The sequence below is a fragment of the Oryx dammah genome, unplaced genomic scaffold, assembly GCF_014754425.2.
Source record: "Oryx dammah isolate SB20612 unplaced genomic scaffold, SCBI_Odam_1.1 HiC_scaffold_2, whole genome shotgun sequence".
NCBI classification, from domain to species: Eukaryota; Metazoa; Chordata; class Mammalia; order Artiodactyla; family Bovidae; genus Oryx; species Oryx dammah.
In genome coordinates this window covers 27861928-27882418 of record NW_024070186.1, presented here as the reverse complement: position 1 = coordinate 27882418, position 20491 = coordinate 27861928, and the positions used below count along the sequence as shown (strand labels likewise).

Below are 20491 nucleotides of genomic sequence, written 5' to 3'. Positions count from 1 at the left end.
AACTCAACTCAATTCTAAGATAAGCGATGCTTCAAGTTTATTGTTACGGCTAGAACTAGCCTAGAAGCTAGGTTTCCCAGGTGGCTCAGAGGTAAAGAATACACTTGCCAATGCAGGAGACACGGGTTTGATCCCTGGGTCAAGAAGATTCCCCTGGAGAAGGAAATGGCAACCCACTCTTGCCTGGAAAATCCCATGGACAGAGGAACCTGGCAGGCTGCAGTCCATGGGGGTCACAAAAAGAGTCAGACACAACTTAGCAACTAAAAATCAAACAAAAAGAAACGACAGTAGTGGTATGTGAGAGTGGTCTTTTAGGGGAACGCTCTCCTATGGCAGCAACTCAAGCTGATCTGAGCGAGTTACCTCCCAGGTTGGGAATGCTGACATATTCCTAAAACCTGCCAGGTTTCGATCATGGGTGGCTATGAAATGGTAGGCTCTTTTTCAAGCAAGGTGAACAGGTTGAAGTGGATGTGAGGTTGATGAATTCTGTTCTAAGTATAATGAAAGGGGAGAGAAAGGAGCTAATATTTCTGGAGAACCCACTATGGGCCAGGTACTGTGCTAAGTGGGTCAACTCCGATGACCCTCAGGACAGCCCTAGTTAGTTATCTCCATTTTCCATGTGACTGAGGCTCAGAGAAGTTGATTAGACTCTTCACCAGAACTCAGGCACCAACCTTTTCCTTCCAGGCGCGTTGGAAGAATCAGCACCAATGTAGGCAAGGTTTCCACACAGTGCCCCGCCTGTCACTCAACAAACCCTATAGCTGCTGTTCACTTCATCCCTCCTATAACAGTGAAATCAGTCCCAGCTCCTGATTGTGGGGTTGCAAGAGACCCCATTCCATTCCTTGGCCTCCTCCAAATCTTTTGAAGGTTCTCAAAACTGAAGAGCCAGGCTGCCTGCTTTCCTGCGATCCTCATAATTAGGCCGAGTGCTTAATTGGTATGTTTGTTTCCTCCAAGGGGTGGCTGGCGGAGGCGCCTCACACGACAGAGGAGGCTGGGTCTGCTTTTGTTCTTAGCAGTACTGCGTGCCCATAGCAACAGCAAGCAAATCTGGTAAAGTTGAAAGAAAAAGTGCCCCAGAGTTTGTGTGAAGGTTGATTGCCCTGGAGAAGTTGACGCAGTCGTGCAGATGGAGATGATTTCCCTGGGCCCTGAAAACTGTGCTCGTCAACTCTACAAATCCAAACTGCGTCTCTTGTTTTCTTTAAGACGAGGAGTCCAGTCAAGAGGTCTGTGTAATGAAAGATGTTTGTGGAATCCATTTCTATTCTGCCTGAAGCCATCTGCTTTATGTCTAAAATAAACAGGGATGTTTTCAACCACTTTCCCCAGGCCAGGTCGCGTTAGAGTTACTCTCCGCAGGGAAAGGTAAATTGACTGCCTTCCCAGCAGTGAGCATTAGTACATTACATCTGCAGTGACAAGACTTAACCTTCCCGGCTCGCCTTTCCTTTCTGTGTCTCTGCGATGACCTGTGACAAATGGGCTGAGGGTTCATTTGTTAGAGGTTAGCGCATGTGGGGTCACTGGCCAGTACATATTACCTGGTGATTGAGCTGAAATGTAGGCAACAGGAAAAGTCATCCTCTGGGAAGCTGGGGACTGCCTAACCTTTGCCAAGCAGAGGGCCCTGGGGGTAGCAGCCATCCTGGGGCTTGCTTCCTGGCACACCATCCTGGGGGGTCTTGAGAGCTCTTAAAATCCTTCAGAGGTTCCTCGTTACCTATAAGATGAAATCTAGGCACCACCCCCTCCAAGACCCCTTGTAGGCCTGCGTGATCCTTGCACTCTCTGCACCCTCACCTTGGGCCACTTGCACGATGGCTCACATCACATAGGGTCCCATAGCCAATGTGTTCATCAGCTTCCTTAAGTGGTGGTTTCTGAACCTTTGCAGTCCTGGTCTCTGTGCCCGACACACTCTTCCATATCTTCCTTACTGGCTCAATCCCTGAGCCTTTCCTGCCCCAGTTTGAAGGTCACCTCGAGAGCCTGCCCCAAAGAAGTGAGTGTATGAGTTTCCTGTGACTGCTATAACAAACTACCACACATTATTGGCTTAAAACAATACAATTTTACTTTCTTATAATTCAGGAGGTCAGAAGTATGAAGTCAAGGTGTCAGCAAGGCTGCACTCCTTCTCGAAGCTCTAGGCGAGACTTTGCTTCCTTGTGGGCCTGACGTGCACTGCTCGGCCACAGCCCCTCTCTGTCTTAGTGCTAGCAGCAGGGCATCTTCTTGACTCTTGATCGCTCCTTTGGTCCTTACATCTTTCCCTGTGACTGTCGTGCCTCCTTCTTATTAGGACCCTAACCATGTTAAAATTGGGCCCACCTTGGATAATCCAAGGTACCCTCCTCATTTCTGATCCTTAATTTAATAACACCTTCATAGTCTTCCCACCTGTCAAAGCCACAACTGATGACCATCAGGGCAGAGGAATGACCTTGGTGTCAGTGTGCAGGAGGCCCGTATATCCCTGTTCGTGGGATCCTGGCATCAGAGGTGTTACAACAGGACAGGAACATCTTGTTTTATTTCAGCCTGAGTTGGGTAAACTGGGATCTTGGGGAGGGGCCTTGGGTGTTTCTGGGAAGCTGGAAAGGTCAGCTTATATCCCGGAAGGCACAGTCTTGACTGCTTGGGACAAACAAAGAGACGAGGTCAATATCTGAAAAGGAGGTTGCTACAGACTGGTTCCAAATAGGAAAAGGAGTACATCAAGACTGTATATTGTCACCCTGCTTATTTAACTTCTATGCAGAGTACATCATGAGAAACACTGGGCTGGAAGAAGCACAAGCTGAAATCAAGATTGCCGGGAGAAATATCAATAACCTCAGATATGCAGATGACACCACACTTATGGCAGAAAATGAAGAAGAACTAAAAAGCCTCTTGATGAAAGTGAAAGAGGAGAGTGAAAAAGTTGGCTTAAAGCTCAACATTCAGAAAACCAAGATCATGGCATCTGGTCCCATTACATCATGGGAAATAGATGGAGAAACAGGGGAAACAGTGTCAGACTTTATTTTTGGGGGCTCCAAAATCACTGCAGATGGTGATTGCAACCATGAAGTTAAAAGACACTTACTCCTTGGAAGGAAAGTTATGACAACCTAGATAGCATATTGAAAAGCAGAGACATTACTTTGCCAACAAAGGTCCATCTAGTCAAGGCTATGGTTTTTCCAGTGGTCATGTATGGATGTGAAAGTTGGACTGTGAAGAAAGCTGAGCATCGAAGAATTGATGCTTTTGAACTGTGGTGTTGGAGAAGAGTCTTGAGAGTCCCTTGGACTGCAAGGAGATCCAACCAGTCCATTCTAAAGGAGATCAGTCCTGGGTGTTCTTTGGAAGGAATGATGCTCAAGCTGAAACTCCAGTACTTTGGCCACCTCATGTGAAGAGTTGGCTCATTGGAAAAGACTCTGATGCTGGGAGGGATTGGGGGCAGGAGGAGAAGAGGACAACAGAGGATGAGATGTCTGGATGGCATCACTGACTCCGATGGACATGAGTTTGGGTGAACTCTGGGAGTTGGTGCTGGACAGGGAGGCCTGGCATGCTGCAATTCATGGGGTCGCAGAGTCGGACACGACTGAGCAACTGAACTGAACTGAACTGGTCAGAAACAGTCCCTCATTCTCTCATTCATGCCACATACATTCCTGAGCACCTGTGTGCCAGAACTCTGCAGAAGTTAAAGGGCCTAGATGAATAAGAAACTTCCGTGTAGGAGTTCACCTTGTACTTGAGGAAGAGCGACCTGGAAACAAAGCAATGACAAGTCTATGGTCCGATGAAAGAAGAAAGTGATAAATGTGTAATATCTAACAGGTACAGTTAGTACAGTGGGAGAGGGAGGCATTGGGTAGAGACTAAGGAAAAAGCCTTGAAGACAGGAGCAAGGTTGGTGTTTCAGGTGGTTGGAAGAGCATTTGCACAGGTGAGGAGAAAGGAGCATCGTGTTGTATCTGAGGAAAGCATGAGAGGCTGTTGGGCTTCCTAGGTGGTACAGTGAAAAGAATCCACTTAATGCAAGAGACACAAGAGAGATGGCTTCAGTCCCTCATTGAGCAAGATCCCTTGAAAGAGGGCCTGGCAACCCACTCCAGTGTTCTTGACAGGATAATCCCATACACAGAGGAGCCTGGCAGGCTACAGTCCATGGGGTCAGACAAAGCGTTGGACACGACTGAGCACACAGCACGATGAGATGCTGTTGGGATGACTGTACAGTAGGAGGCAGGATCCAAAGGTGGAATCTGTTTGCTTTGCCTCCAGCTTAATGATAAATTCCAAGAAGACCGTGTTCCACTTTCTCTACTTGTTAAACCCTTCAGCTGCAATTACTGCTCGTTCTGTGGACCTCCCATTAAATGCTTCTTGATGAGAAGCATTTCCCAGTAGCAAAAGTCCCCCACGCCTGCTTCATCTCACTGGATACTATGACATGATAGAGCAGGTGGATCACATTGTTTTCCTCTCTTTAATTCTGTTTTATAGATGAGTCATTTATGGCGTGCATCCAGCTTCTGAGATGTGCTCAAATTTGAGCCGGGTTTATTCTCTGGTGGACCCCAGGAGGGAGTCCGTCTCAGTCCTGTCATTGTATTCCTCTGGGTTTGGGCTTGGGAGGGTGTTTAGTTGAAGCCAGCTGGAGTGTACAAATGATTCAACAATACAGGTGCACTGACTTTGTTCCTGAGCCTGGGAACGTATGCCCACTGCACCCTCCCGCCTGAGGCATGGTTAAGACAGGGCAAGTCGCTCCATGTGAGGAAAGAAAAGACAGAGACACTTGCTACATATGAATTATTCTCCTTCCCAACATGGCACTGCATCACACTGATGCCACCATTCAAACTAACGTTCTAATTTACAGTTTCTGGGGACTTTGGGAACATGCATCAATACCCCAGGTTACCTGAGATGCTGCAGGTAGATGTTTTAAGGGCTCTAAAAACATGATATTTTGTCAAAATAAAATAGAATTTTGAAAGGCCTCCTAACAATTGTAAAAAAAAAAAAAAAAAAACAAGACAGACAAAAAAAAAACAAAACCAGCCATCCTCCTCAGCTACAATCATCACAAGGCTGCTCCTGTGAGTAGCTCAGCACACTCTGCAAATACTCTATCATTAAAGATCCGCCCTCCCCTGGAAAAAGCCAGGGGCAGCAGCTCTCACATGCAAGCTACTTTCTTCTCATGTAGCAGTGGGTGTCCCTACTGCCTCAAAGGAAGTGAGAAGCAAACCACAGCCTGCCTCAGTTGAGACTTTCTTAATCTTCACACCACTGTAGCTCAGAATACTCCCAGGACAACTTCTGTATGTACCTGAGAAGGTGCTTAAGCCTTCCCAGTAACAGGACATGGGTCCACTCTCCCGCTGGCCGGTGCCCTTTCAGTCTCCACACAGGCCTCACACAGGCCTCCACACAGGCCTCTCCACAGCCTGGCCTTCTGGGCCAGGCTCTGTGCTGGAAGTTGAGATCAAAAATGAAGAAAACACCACTCCCTCTCTTAAGGGGTTTACTCTCTGGTTGGTAAGACAGACACAAGAGCAGGTTTTTCCAAAAAATGTGGTATGTGAGTTACTAAAGGTGAGCAGAGATCAGTTAGCCTACGTGTCAGAAAAGCCAGTGTGGCAGATGCTGTGAATTAACTAATCCTATTCCCAGCTCCCTTTTCCCTACTGTTTCCAAACTGGAGGCTACAAAGCTAAAGACTTGCTCTTCCAGCTTCTCTTGCCTAGAGTGGTGACTCGACCTATGGCCATGAGGCAGAAGCAAAATCTACAGAAAAGTTCTTTAAAAACTTTTGTGTTCTTGCTTAAGAGGGGCATCCAGTCTGTATTGCTTTTTGCTCCTTCTTCCTGGCTTGGTTATAATCATGATGGATGTGGCTACAGCAGCAATCTTGCTGACCTCTTGTGACCACGAGGGAAAAGTGAGCAAATTGTAGGTCACTGTTGAGCCAGTGATCCAGTGCCAGCTGCTGCCTACTTCTAGATATTTCATCATGTAGAAAACAAATAAAACTTTATTTGTTTAAGTCGTTGAGATTAGCTTCTGGAACTTGCAGCCAAATACCTCCCTAACTGATAACAAACACCTAGCAGGCAGTCAGGGGACAATGATTGAAGTCGCCTAAGTAATATGATCACCTGAGTTGAGTCTTAACAGATTGGGATATGCTGTGAGTATTCCAGTTGGAAGAAACTAAAGTAGCATATATTGGGTTGCCCAAAAAGTTTAAGATGTTATGGAAAACCCAAACAAACTTGTTAGCCAACCAAAAATAGAAGCACTTGAAGTTGAAGCAGGAGGCCATGAGGAGCTCACAGAGAAACCACTGACAAGAAGTTTATCACAGTTAGACTATAAAGTGTGAAGAAAGTAGTAGTTGGATACAGCTGGTACAAGCAGCAGCAGGGGCCAGATTAAAACAGTTTCCTCTAGTACAGAGAGAAACCAGGTTCCAGTAACCAAGGACTCTCCATGTTACCGTTTTAACTGCAGAATTACAGCCAAGGCCTACATAGCAAGAGGAGTAAGGAAGAAGTAAATGCATCCCTCTTGTTGGTCATGCTGTTAGTTACCTGTTGCTGCCTAACAAATCACCCCCAAACATAGCAGCTTAAAATGTCACACATTTATCATCTCACAGTTTCTGTGAGCCAGGAATCTAGAGGCGGCTCCACTGAATTGGGGTGTCTGGTTCAGAGTCTCTTACAAGGTTGCAGTCAAGGTGTTCATGGGGCTGTGGTCTCATCTGAAGACTCAGCTGGGAAAGATCCGCTTCCATGTTCTCTCCCATGGTTGTTAGCAGGACTCAGTTTCTCGCAGGCTGTCATCACCAAAGGACTTTCAATTCTTTGACCCGTGAGTCTCTCCATGAGGCAGCTCACAACATAGTGGCCAAATTCTTCAGAATGAGTAAGAGAGAAAGTGAAAGAGGTGAACAAGAGGGAAGCCAGAGACTTTGTAATCTTCTCTGAGAACTGGAATCCTCTAGTGAGGAGTCTAGTGGAATCTTCACTAGAAGCAAGTCAGTAGGTCCTCTCCACATTCAAAGAGAGGGGTCTACATGTAAATACCAGGAAGTGAGGACCACAAGGAACCTTTTTGAAAGCTGCCAAGAGAAACCCAATTAAGACAGTAGGCACTGAGAGGGCATCAGAGGTCAGAAAGACTGAAACCACAATCACAGACAGCTAGCCAATCTGATCACACGGACCACAGCCTCATCTAACTCAATAAAATGAAGCCATGCCATGTGGGGCCACCCAAGATGGATGGGTCATGGTGGAGAGGTCTGACAGAATGTGGTCCACTGGAGAAGAAAATGGCAAACCACTTCAGTATTCTTTCCTTGGGAACCCCATGAACAGTATGAAAAGGCAAAAAGATAGGACACTGAAAGATGAACTTCCCAGTTTGGTAGGTGCCCAATATGCTACTGGAGATCGGTGGAGAAATAACTCCAGAAAGAATGAAGGGATGGAGCCAAAGCAAAAAAAAAAAAAAAAACACCCAGTTGTGGATGGGACTGGTGATAGAAGCCAGGTTCGATGCTGTAAAGACCAATATTGCATAGGAATCTGGAATGTTAGGTCCATGAATCAAGGCAAATTGAAAGTTGTCAAACAGGAGATGACAAGAGTCAACATCGACACTCTAGGAATCAGCAAACTAAGATGGACTGAAATGGGTGCATTTAACTCAGATGACCATTATATCTACTACTGTGGGCAGGAATCCCTTAGAAGAAATGGAGTAGCCATCATAGTCAACAAAAGAGTCCGAAATGCAGTACTTGGATGCAGTCTCAACAACAACAGAATGATCTCTGTTCGTTTCCAAGGCAAACCATTCAATATCATGGTAATCCAAGTCTATGCCCCAACCAGTAATGCTGAAGAAGCTGAAGTTGAACAGTTCTATGAACACCTACAAGACCTTCTAGAACTAACACCCAAAAAAGATGTCCTTTTCATTATAGGGGACTGGAATGCAAAAGTAGGAAGTCAGGAAACACCTAGAGTAACAGGCAAATTTGGCCTTGGAGTACAGAGTGAAGCAGGGCAAAGGCTAACAGAGTTCTGCCACGAGAACACACTGGTCATAGCAAACACCCTCTTCCAGCAACACAAGAGAAGACGCTACACAGGGACATCACCAGATGGTCAACACCGAAATCAGATTGATTATATTCTTTGCAGCCAAAGATGGAGAAGCTCTATACAGTCAGCAAAAATAGGACCGGGAGCTGACTGTGGCTCAGATCATGAACTCCTTATTGCCAAATTCAGACTGAAATTGAAGAAAGTGGAGAAAACCACTAGACCATTCAGGTATGACCTAAATCAAATCCCTTAGGACTATACAGTGGAAGTGAGAAATAGATTTAAGGGACTAGATCTGATAGAGTGCCTGATGAACTATGCATGGAGGTTCATGAGATTGTACAGGAGACAGGAATTAAGACCATCCCAATGGAAAAGAAATGCAAAAAAGCAAAATGGTTGGCTGAGGAGGCCTTACAAATAGCTGTGAAAAGAAGGGAGGCAAAAAGCAAAGGAGAAAAGCAACGATATACACATTTGAATGCAGAGTTCCAAACAATAGCAAGGAGAGATAAGAAAGCCTTCCTCAGCGATCAGTGCAAAGAAATAGAGGAAAACAATAGAATGGGAAAGACTAGAGATCTCTTCGGAGAGGGCAATGGCAACCCACTCCAGTACTCTTGCCTGGAAAATCCTATGGATGGAGGAGCCTGGTAGGCTACAGCCCATGGGGTCTCGAAGAGTCGGACACGACTGAGCGACTTCACTTTCACTTTTCACTTTCATACATTGGAGAAGGAAATGGCAACCCATTCCAGTGTTCTTGCCTGGAGGATTCCAGGGACGGCGGAGCCTGGTGGGCTGCTGTCTATGGGGTCGCACAGAGTCGAACACGACTGGAGCAACTTAGCAGCAGCAGAGATCTCTTCAAGAAAATTAGAGATACCAAGGGAACATTTCATGCAAAGATGGGCTCGATAAAGGACAGAAATGGTAGGGACCTAACAGAAGCAGAAGATTTGTAGAAGAGTGGCAAGAATACACAGAAGAACTGTACAAAAAAGATCATGACCAAGATAATCACGATGGTGTGATCACTCACCTAGAGCCAGACATCCTAGAATGTGAAGTCAAGTGGGCCTTAGGAAGCATCACTATGCACAAAGTTAGTGGAGGTGATGGAATTCCAGTTGAGCTATTTCACATCCTGAAAGATGATGCTGTGAAAGTGCTGCACTCAATATGCCAGCAAATTTGGAAGACTCAGCAGTGGCCACAGGACTGGAAAATGTTAGTTTTTATTCCAATCCCAAAGAAAAGCAATGCCAAAGAATGCTCAAACTACGACACAATTGCACTCATCTCACACGCTAGTAAAGTGATGTTTAAAATTCTCTAAGCCAGACTTCAGCAATATGTGAACCACAAACTTCCAGATATTCAAGCTGGTTTTAGAAAAGGCAGAGGAACCAGAGATCAAATTCCCAACATCCGCTGGATCATGGAAAAAGCAAGAGAGTTCCAGAAGAACATCTATTTCTGCTTTATGGACTATGCCAGAGCCTTTGACTGTGTGGATCACAATCAACTGTGGAAAATTCTGAAAGAGATGGGAATACCAGACCACCTGACCTGCCTCTTGAGAACTCTGTATGCAGGTCAGGAAGCAACAGTTAGAACTGGACATGGAACAACAGACTGGTTCCAAATAGGAAAAGGAGTACGTCAAGGCTGTATATTGTCACCCTGCTTATTTAACTTCTATGCAGAGTACATCATGAGAAACGCTGGGCTGGAGGAAGAACAAGCTGGAATCAAAATTGCCAGGAGAAATATCAATAACCTCAGATATGCAGATGACACCACCCTTATGGCAGAAAGTGAAGAACTAAAGAGCCTCTTGATGACAGTGAAAGAGGAGTGAAAAAGCTGGCTTAAAGCTCAACCTTCAGAAAACGAAGATCATGGCATCCGGTCCCATCACTTCATGGCAAATAGATGGGGAAATAGTGGCTGACTTTATTTTGGGGGGCTCCAAAATCACTGTGGATGGTGATTGCAGCCATGAAATTAAAAGACGCTTACTCCTTGGAAGGAAAGTTATGACCAACCTAAACAGCATATTGAAAAGCAGAGATATTTTTTGTCAACAAAGGTCCGTCTAGTCAAGGCTATAGTTTTTCCAGTAGTCATGTATGGATATCAGAGTTGAACTATAAATAAAGCTGAGCGCTGAAGCATTGATGCTTTTGAATTCTGGTGTTGGAGAAGACTCTTGAGAGTCCCTTGGACTGCAAGGAGATCCAACCAGTCCATCCTAAAGATCAGTCCTAGGTGTTCATTAGTAGCACTGATGTTGAAGCTGAAACTCCAATACTGTGGCCACCTGATGCGAGGAGCTGACTCCTTTGAAAAGACCTGATGCTGGAAAAGATTGAAGGCAGGAGGACAAGGGACGACAGAGGATGAGATGGTTGGATGGCATCACCGACACAATGGACATGGGTTTGTGTGGACTCCGGGAGTTGGTGAAGGACAGGGAGGCCTGGCGTGCTGTGGTTCATGGGGTTGCAAAGAGTCAGACACGACTGAGCAACTGAATTGAGCTGAACTGAATCACAGTCATATTGCCACCACCTCTCCCCTTCCCCTCCTCCATCACTGTGGTCAACAACAACATCTTTTTAATCATTGCATCATCATCATCACAGTGACAGTGGTTATTTATTAAATGCTTCCTGTGCACCCAAACATTTTCCATCCATAGTTCATTTATCCTTACAACAACCCTGTAAGTGTAAGTAATAATGTCCCCATTCTGCATATGGAGAATCTGAGGCTTGAAAGGGACTGTGATTTGCACTAGGTCACATAACCAGTAAGAGGCAGAACTAGGATTCAAACCAAGGCCTGAACTCCAGTGGAGCACTTCACCAACACTGTAGGAGGCAGCGCCTCAGAGTTAAGAGAGCACTGTCTGCCAGCCTCTCCTCTAGCCCAGGCTGTTTTCTGTTTTACTTTAACCTTAAACTTCAACCTCTTTACTTTAACCTTACTTTAACCAAGTTTCCCTGGTGCTAAAAGCTACACAGTGAGGGGACAAATGGGATGGCCTGACCACCTCAGAATGCTAGGGCTCCAGATAAAGGACAATGGGTGAAATCAGAAAAGATCTATAGATTAGATAATGGTACTGTAGCTTAACAGTACTTAATTTATAGTAAATTAATAGTACTTAATTTTCTGATTTTAATCATTTCTATGCAGTTATATAGGAAAATGTCTTTGCTCTTAGAAAATACATACTGAAGTGTTTAGAGGTAAAGAGAGATTATTTTCAGACATTTCAGAAAAAAATTATTTTCAGACATTTCAGAAAAAAATTATTTATAGGTATATACATGTATGCATGTGTATATATAGAGAGAAAATAAATGATACAGCAAATGTGGTAAGATGTTAACATTTAGGGATTCTGTGCATAGGAAGTCTTTATACAAATTTTGCAGCTTTTTTGGTAAGTCTGAAATTATTTTAAAATAAATTTTTAAAAAGTACCACTCCTCTGCTCTGGGGCATTGTGACTTGTATTTGGACTATCAGAGGTGGCATTTGGAGCATCTTACATACTCCTTTTGACCCTAAGGCGATCCTCAAAGCACAGGAAGAGTATAGAGGTTACAAGAAAACATGGTTTCTAGGTCAGGCTGCCTGGGTTCCAGTCTTGACCTTGCAGCTTCTAAGCTCCTATAAGTAACCACTCAAGATTGACTTGGAAGGATTTGTTGAGATAAGGGATATACTTTGGCTCAGTTCCTGGCCATGGTAAGCCTCCTGTTAATGTTGTTATTCTTACCTCTGCAGTCATCTTACAAGTAAGAAATAGTGGCCTGTATGTGGTTCAGAGACACTGATTTGGACAGTTGTCTTTTCCTTTTGTAACCTACAAAAACTTTTTGTTTATGTCTGATAAGGCCATTTTCCTACATAACCACAACAAACGATCATAAAAACCAAGAAATCCACATTAACTGTAATTTTTAGATGCGATTCAAATTTCACAGCTATCTCAGTAATTGTACGCTTGTCTTGGTGCCAACTCTCTGACTTGAGTTTTTGCCCCAATGAAGGCAGGGTGGCTGCAGCAGCGGGTGCGGATGTGTCCGACAGGATGAAGAGCCGAATCCCTGTGGTGCTCCTGGCCTGTGGCTCCTTCAACCCCATCACCAACATGCACCTGCGCTTGTTTGAGGTGGCCAGAGACCACCTTCACCAGACAGGTCAGTCAAGGGGCCAGGCCTCTGGGAGGAATTTGGGAGCTGGGCTTTGGGGGGTTTTGCTGGCTGCTGTCATCATCCCCATTATTAAAGCTGCTCATAGCACAAGTGGTGACATCCATTTCTTCCATCATATTCAGAGGGCTAACACTCCTTAACCATATGATGTCTGTCAGTCACACCCCTGGCCATAGAGTTGAAATGCTTCTTAGGATCCACTACACCCCTGTCCACTTCATGTTGACCATGAATGCTAAAAAGACACTGGGCCTGTTATAGAGCCTGTGTCTCAGTCAGGGGACCCCTTCCTGGTGCCCCAGGGAGCATTGACCCAAACAGCCAGATGAATACATAGTACATGCCTCTGAGAACTCCTGCGACTCTTCAGTGGGTAGGCAAATATTCTCTAATGGGGATTTTGACATTTTCTCCTTCAAAAGAATAGATCTTAGACAGTTACAAATTAAGTCTTGTATACAGGGCATTTCTAATACAGATGGCATGGCTTTGCCAGAAGTATCTAATCAGCTGGAAATGTTTAATCTGGGAATGTTTCATCTCTTTGACTTTCCATTTCATTATTAAAAGAGTATAATGGCGTTTTGGATCTGCTTGATTATTTCCAAAGACTGTAAGTCATTTATTTGTTGATGTCAGATACATATGAAAGTTTTATTTGTTATGTGTTTATGTCTGTCTTATGTCTGGAGGAGGAAATGGCAACCCGCTCCAGAATTCTTGCCTGAAAAATCCCATAGCCAGAGGAGCCTGGCAAGCTACAGTCCATGGGGTCAAAAAGAGCTGGATATGACTGAGCAAGAGCACAATATCTTGTGTATTCATATATGTGTTTTGTATTTTTGCATTGCTCAAAAATGTTTGTCTTTAAGGGCTATGTTTTTAATACCAAAATCAATTTCTGTTTACTTTCAATATAGAAAAAAAATATTTGAGTAACATGTAAACCATTTCTTCAAAGAAATTGCATACAAATGTTAATTTATTTTTAAAAAATCTTTGTTTATAAGATATTTTTAATTATTCAAAAAGTGAAATAGGTATTTATTCTTAGTAAATGAATAGCTCTTACATAGGAGTAAAAATCCAAACAATTCACTTGAAACTGGTCAGTAAACATTACTAAGCCATATGCAAAGAAGAAATATAACTGGACAATAAATGAGAAAAATTTCTCAACTGTGATTGCTAATAATCAATGAAATGCAAATAAAAAAGTAAGCATCACAAGATAATAAGCACCATGTGGGCAACTACTATGATTGCTTGAATACTCCACAATTGCCACCATCTGTCACTAGGCTTATAGCTGGTACTCAATAAATATCTGTTGTGGGAATTCCCTGGCAGTCCAGTGGTTAAGACTTCACACTTCTGCTGCAGAGGGCACAGGGGTTCAGTCCCTGGTCTGGGAACTAACCACATGCTGCATAGCGCAGCCAAAAAAAGTTTTTAATTAGAAGAATAAGTATCTATTATAGGAGTAAATAGTGTGAGATTGACAAAGATTCACTTCAGTTCAGTTCAGTCGCTCCGTCATGTCCGACTCTTTGCAACCCCATGAATTGCAGCACAGCAGGCCCCCCTGTCCATCACCAGCTCCCAGAGTTCACCCAAACTCATCCCCATTGAGTTGGTGATGCCATCCAGGCATCTCATCCTCTGTCGTCCCCTTCTCCTCCTGCCCCCAATCCCTCCCAGCATCAGAGTCTTTTCCAATGAGTCAACTCTTCACATGAGGTGGCCAAAGTACTGGAGTTTCAGCTTTAGCATCATTCCTTCCAAAGAACACCCAGGACTTATCTCTTTAGAATGGACTGGTTGGATCTCCTTGCAGTCCAGGGGACTCTCAAGAGTCTTCTCCAACACCACAGTTCAAAAGCATCAATTCTTCGATGCTCAGCTTTCTTCACAGTCCAACTCTTACATCCATACATGACTGCTGGAAAAACCATAGCCTTGACTAGATGGACCTTTGTTGGCAAAGTAATGTCTCTGCTTTTCAATATGCTATCTAGGTTGGTCATAACCTTCCTTCCAAGGAGTAAGTGTCTTTTAATTTCATGGCTGCACTCACCATCTGCAGTGATTTTTTTGGAGCCCCCCAAAATAAAGTCTGACACTGTTTCCACTGTTTCCCCATCTATTTCCCATGAAGTGATGGGACCAGATGCCATGTTCTTAGTATTCTGAATGTTGGGCTTTAAGCCAACTTTTTCACTCTCTTCTTTCACTTTCATCAAGAGGCTCTTTAGTTCCTCTTCACTTTCTGCCATAAGGATGGTGTCATCTGCATATCTGAGGTTATTGATATTTCTCCTGGCAATCTTGATTACAGCTTGTTCTTCCTCCAGCCCAGCGTTTCTCATGATGTATTCTGCATAGAAGTTAAATAAGCAGGGTGACAATATACAGCCTTGACGTACTCCTTTTCCTATTTGGAACCAGTCTGTTGTTCCATGTCCATTTCTAACTGTTGCTTCCAGACCTGCATATAGGTTTCTCAAGAGGCAGGTCAGGTGGTCTGGTATTCCCATCTCTTTCAGAATTTTCCACAGTTTATTGTGATCCACACAGTCAAAGGCTCTGGCATAGTCAATAAAGCAGAAATAGACGTTTTTCTGGAACTCTCTTGCTTTTTCAATGATCCAGCAGATGTTGGCAATTTGATCGCTGGGTCCTCTGCCTTTTCTAAAACCAGCTTGAACATCTGGAAGTTCATGGCTCACGTATTGCTGAAGCCTGGCTTGGAGAATTTTGAGTATTACTTTACTAGCATGTGAGATGAGTGCAATTGTGCAGTAGTTTGAGCATTCTTTGGCATTGCCTTTCTTTGGGATTGGAATGAAAACTGACTTTTTCCAGTCCTGTGGCCACTGTTGAGTTTTCCAAATTTGCTGGCATATTGAGTGCAGCACTTTCACAGCATCATCTTTAAGGATTTGAAATAGCTCAACTGGAATTCCATCACCTCCACTAGCTTTGTTCATAGTGATACTTTCTAAGGCCCACTTGACTTCACATTCCAGGATGTCTGGCTCTAGGTGAGTGATCACACCATCGTGATTATCTTGGTCATGAAGATCTTTTTTATACAGTTCTTCTGTGTATTCTTGCCACCTCTTCTTCATATCTTCTGCTTCTGTTAGGTCCATACCATTTCTGTCCCCTATCGAGCCCATCTTTGCATAAAATGTTCCCTTGATATCTCTAATTTTCTTGAAGAGATCTCTAGTCTTTCCCATTCTGTTGTTTGCCTCTATTTCTTTGCATTGATCACTGAGGAAGGCTTCTTATCTCTCCTTGCTTTTCTTTGGAACTCTGCATGACAATGATTAAAGGCTGTCAAATTCAGTGTTGGCAGGAGAGGGAGGGAAATGAACACTCCCATGTATTGGTAGTGATGGGAAATGATAAAACACTTTTGGAGGGCAGTTTGGTTTTCTATGAAAAAAAAAATTGAAGTCTATACTCATATCCATAATGAGGAGAATAATCAATCAATGAAAATTGAACCAGAACTGATGCAGATGTTAGAATTAGCAGACAAGGATCTTAAAAGTTACTATAGTTATATATGTTCAAAAATTAAGTAGAGACATGGAAAATATAAAAAAGGCTCTTATCTAGAGATTAAAACTACAGTATGTGAGATGAAAATTAAACTGGTTAGGATTAACAACAGATTAAACATTGCAGAAGAAAAGATTACTGAACTTGAAGATAAATCTATCTATCCAAACTGGAGCAATTCAAAATGAAGCATAAAGAGAAAATAGAATTTTTTTAAAGGAAGAAAAGAATACACGATAATTTAAATCATCCTAATATACTTGTAATTGAACTAGTTCAATAGAAGGAAAATAACAGGAAGAACAGGAAAAATATTTGAAGAAATAATCACTGAAGTGTTTTCAAATTTGATGAAAGCAGATTTCATGAAGTAGCTCAACAAACCCCAAGCACAAGAAACATGAAGAAAACAACACCAAGGTATGTAATAATCAAATTTCTCAAAACAGATAATAAGGAGAAAATTTAAAGGCAGCTACAGAAGAACAAATAAGAAAGATAGTAAATTTCTTGCTTCTGAATTCAGCATAAGGGAGTTCAGTGGATTAGATCTTTAAAGTACTGAAAGAAAAAACCTGTCAATCTAGGATTCTATATCTGGCAAAAATATCTTTCAAAACAAAGACAAAGTAAAGACATTTTCAAATCTATAGAATCTGGATAATGTCACCACCAGCAAACCTGCACCATGAGAGATACCAAAGTCCTTTAGGCAGAAAGAAGATGATACCAAATGGAAAAATGGATCCCCACAAAGGAATACAGAGCATTGATAACTACATGGGCAATTATATAAGTTGTTTATTATTTAAATTTCTTTTTTTTAATTTAAATTTCTTTAAAAGATAATTGACCACTTAAACAAAAATAACAATATATTATGGAGTTTATAACATATGTAGAAGTAAAATTTATGACAACAGTATCAAAAAAAAAAAACTGGGAGGGGAGTAATAAAAGAATACTATTGTAAGGTTTCTATTCTATACATGAAGTGGTATAATATCACTTACAGGTAGACTGAAATAAGGTAAAGATACATATTATAAATCCTAATGCAACCTCTAAAAAAAGGCAAACAGTTTTAACTCATAAGGATTCAAAGGAGATAAAATAGAATCAGAATATACTTTGATTAAGAATATACATCATAATCTAAGAAGAATGAAAACTGACCTTTTCCAATCCTGTGGCCACTGCTGAGTTTTCCAAATTTGCTGGCATATTGAGTGCAGCACTTTCACAGCATCATTTTTCAGGATTTGAAATAGCTCAACTGGAATGCCATCACCTCCACTAGCTTTGTTTGTAGTGATGCTTCCTAAGGCCCACTTGACTTCACATTCCAAGATGTCTGGCTCTGGGTCAGTGATCACACCATCGTGATTATCTGGGTCATGAAGATCTTTTTTGTACAGTTCTTCTGTGTAGTCTTGCCGCCTCTTCTTCAGCAGAGATCTCTTCAAGAAAATTAGAGATACCAAGGGAATATTTCATGCAAAGATGGGCTCAATAAAGGACATAAATGGTAGGGACCTAACAGAAGCAGAAGATAGGAAGAAGAGGCAAGAATACTAGAGTGGGTTGCCATTCCCTTTTCCAGGGATCTTCCTGACCCAGGGATTGAACCTGGGTCTCCTGCATTGCAGGCAGATTCTTTACCATCTGAGCCACCAGGAAAGCCAGTGTTGCTAGATATAAGATCAATATATAAAAATCAGTTGCATTTCTATATACACACAGCAAAAAATCATGTTAAAACTTTTAAATAATACCATTTACAATAGCATAGAAAAAATAAATAGATATAAATCCAGCAGAAGTGTACAAGACCTATATGCTAAAAGTGACAAAACATTGTTGAGATAAAGACAACCTTATTAAAATAGAGAGACATGCCTTGTTTTTGTGGGTTGGAAAACAACAGTGTTAAAATTTCAATTCTCTCCAAATTTACCTATAGATTCAACTCAACCCCAGTAAGCTTTTCTTGGTAAAAAATGATAAGCTAATTATAAAATTAATATGGAAATGCACCAAAGTAATTTTTAAAAAGAAGAACAAAGTTGGGAGATTACTGGATTTTAAGACTAATTATAAAGTTACAGTACTTGTTACAGTACAGTATTGGTGTGAAAATAGATTGATGTAACAGAATAGAGAACACCAAATTTTTCTCCCCACTGACATAGACAATTGATTTTTTGACAAAGTTGCAAAGGACAATGCAAGAGAGAAAGAATAATCTTTTCAAAAAATTGTTGTTCAGTCACTAAGTTGTGTCCAATTCTCTGTGACCACATAGACTGCTGCATGCCAGGCTTCCCTATCCTTCACTATCTCCCTGAGTTTGCTCAAACTCATGTCCATTGAGTCAGTGATGCCATCCAACCATCTCATCCTCTGTCACCCCCTTCTCTTGCCCTCACTCTTTCCCAGCATCAGGGTCTTTTCCAATAAGTCGGCTCTTTGTGTCAGCTGGCCAGAGTATTGGAGCTCAGCTTCAGCATCAGTCCTTCCAATAAATATTCAGGGTTAATTTCCTTCAGGACTGACTGGTTGGATCTCCTTGCTATCCAAGGGACTCTCAAGAGTCTTCTCCAGCACCACAGTTCAAAAGCATCATCGTTCAGTGCTCAGCCTTCTTTATGATCCCACTCTTATATCTATACATGACTACGGGAAAAAGCATAGCTTTGACTATAGCTTTGCCATGAAGTGATAGGACCAGATGCCATGATCTTCGTTTATTGAAAGTTGGGTTTTAAGCCAGGTTTTTCACTCTCCTCTTTCACCTTCACCAATAGGTGTGGAACTACTGAATATTCTTCCATCCCCCTTGCCCCAGAGAAAACACTCAACCCAAAGCCTGTACCATATACAAAAAGCTAACGCAAAATGCATCATAAACTTTAATGTAAAAACGTAAAACTAGAAGAAAACATAGAAAATCTTTGTGACCTTATGTTCAATAAAAAAAATTTTAAATAAGACACTACCAGAAGCATGACCCAAAACAGGGAAGTGGGTGGGAGACAAATTAGACTAACTTGAACCCTATTATTTAAGGTATTAATAGGTAGAGGGGCCTCACGTAGGACCTCAAGCATCTTTTTGCCTTTATTCTCAATCATTCCTCCATAGAAAGTACCCAGTCATTATTGAAAATCCAGAATGGATTCTGCTGGCTGTGTCTTTGCGTGTTACCCAGCAGGTTGACATCTTTCAACATTATTCAGATACCTGCTGTGTCTTCTTCATGCCAGGCACTGTTGCTGGAAATAGAATTGATTAAATTGCATCTCCTGCCCAAATTGGATACACAGCATAAGTGATGAGAAATACATGATTATGGCACTAGGTGCAGAGGAGAGATGTCTCCCACCTGGGGGCTGGAGAAAGCTTTTTGGAAGAGGTGACACCAAAGGCTTAAAGAACATAAGAGACTTAGGCAAGCACTGTTTAGCAGGCACTGTCTGCAGAGAAAGCAGCACAGGTAAAATGTGGAGGTGGAAGAGAATCTCGTTCAAGCACATGGGAGGGAGATGAGGCTGGTAAGGTAGGGAGGACCAGGTCTTGGTGTGTGGTATGAATTTCTTTTCTGCACAGCTTGGCTTCAGTTTCCCTGACCCACAGCCCCAGTTGCTGGCTGCAGCCTCCCACAGCCAGCAGAACTGTGCACCAAGTCTTCACCCAACCCTTTGTCTCTCCTGGGACAAATATTTAAACAGAGCCTTTTCTCTCAGTCAGAATCAGCTCACAATTAAGGTTGAATGAAAATCTGGCCTCACAGCTGACTTTCTTTTTTCATGAAGAAAATGAAATCTCCCTTCTGTTGGTGCATTTTCACTGAAACAACTCACAATTTTAATTCGATATTTTGTGCATATAAATTGAACTAAACAAGCTAAAGCAATTTATGTAGTACCTTTAAGTAGAAACTAATAGTGTCTTCCTAGTTTGCTGCAGTAGCTCTAATTACTTTGTTGTTTTGCGCTCTTTCCCCTTTGCCAAGCACCCTTTCTTAATACCACAACTGTCCTTCCCTTTTTTTTTTTTTCCTCCCAAAGCAACAACAAAACCTTAAAAACTGACAGAAACACTATATCAAAAACTTTTTAATTGTCTTTAGTCCTATGATAATACACCTCTTTATAGTGAAAAAAAAATTATACATTGGATGAAAACTAGACCTTAAGGTTTTCATTGTTAATACCCTGACAAAGTCATACATGCTCAAAGGAAGAAATGATGAACCAGATATATTTTTTTAATATTCCTTTACTTGAAAGAATGTTCAAGAATATGATAAGGGCTGGTGGGAATGTGTGATTCCTGTGTTCCATAGTGTTGTCTTCTAGTCATGATGCTTTCTTGCCTTGTACTAGATGCTGCATGGGGACCTCTCAAAGAAGATTCTCAAACCTTTGATGGATGAATTTGTGTGGCAGCTGTGGGTGGTTTATAAAAAGTTCATTTGGGAGTTTTATTCTTGTTTTGCTGATTTTTTGACAGAAATAATTCAGCCCTACATAT

The 20491-nt window shown here is 42.3% G+C and overlaps 1 protein-coding gene across 1 annotated transcript in view; it reads left to right on the top strand.

Annotated features, from left to right (window-relative positions):
• NMNAT3 (nicotinamide nucleotide adenylyltransferase 3) overlaps window positions 1-20491 on the top strand; it is a 125405-nt gene that overhangs the window by 48805 nt on the left and 56109 nt on the right. Inside the window, exon 2 of the mRNA XM_040233811.1 lies at window positions 12218-12367. Coding sequence (XP_040089745.1) covers window positions 12259-12367 — 109 coding nt within the window. The 5' untranslated portion in view covers window positions 12218-12258. The remainder of the gene's footprint in view (window positions 1-12217; window positions 12368-20491) is intronic.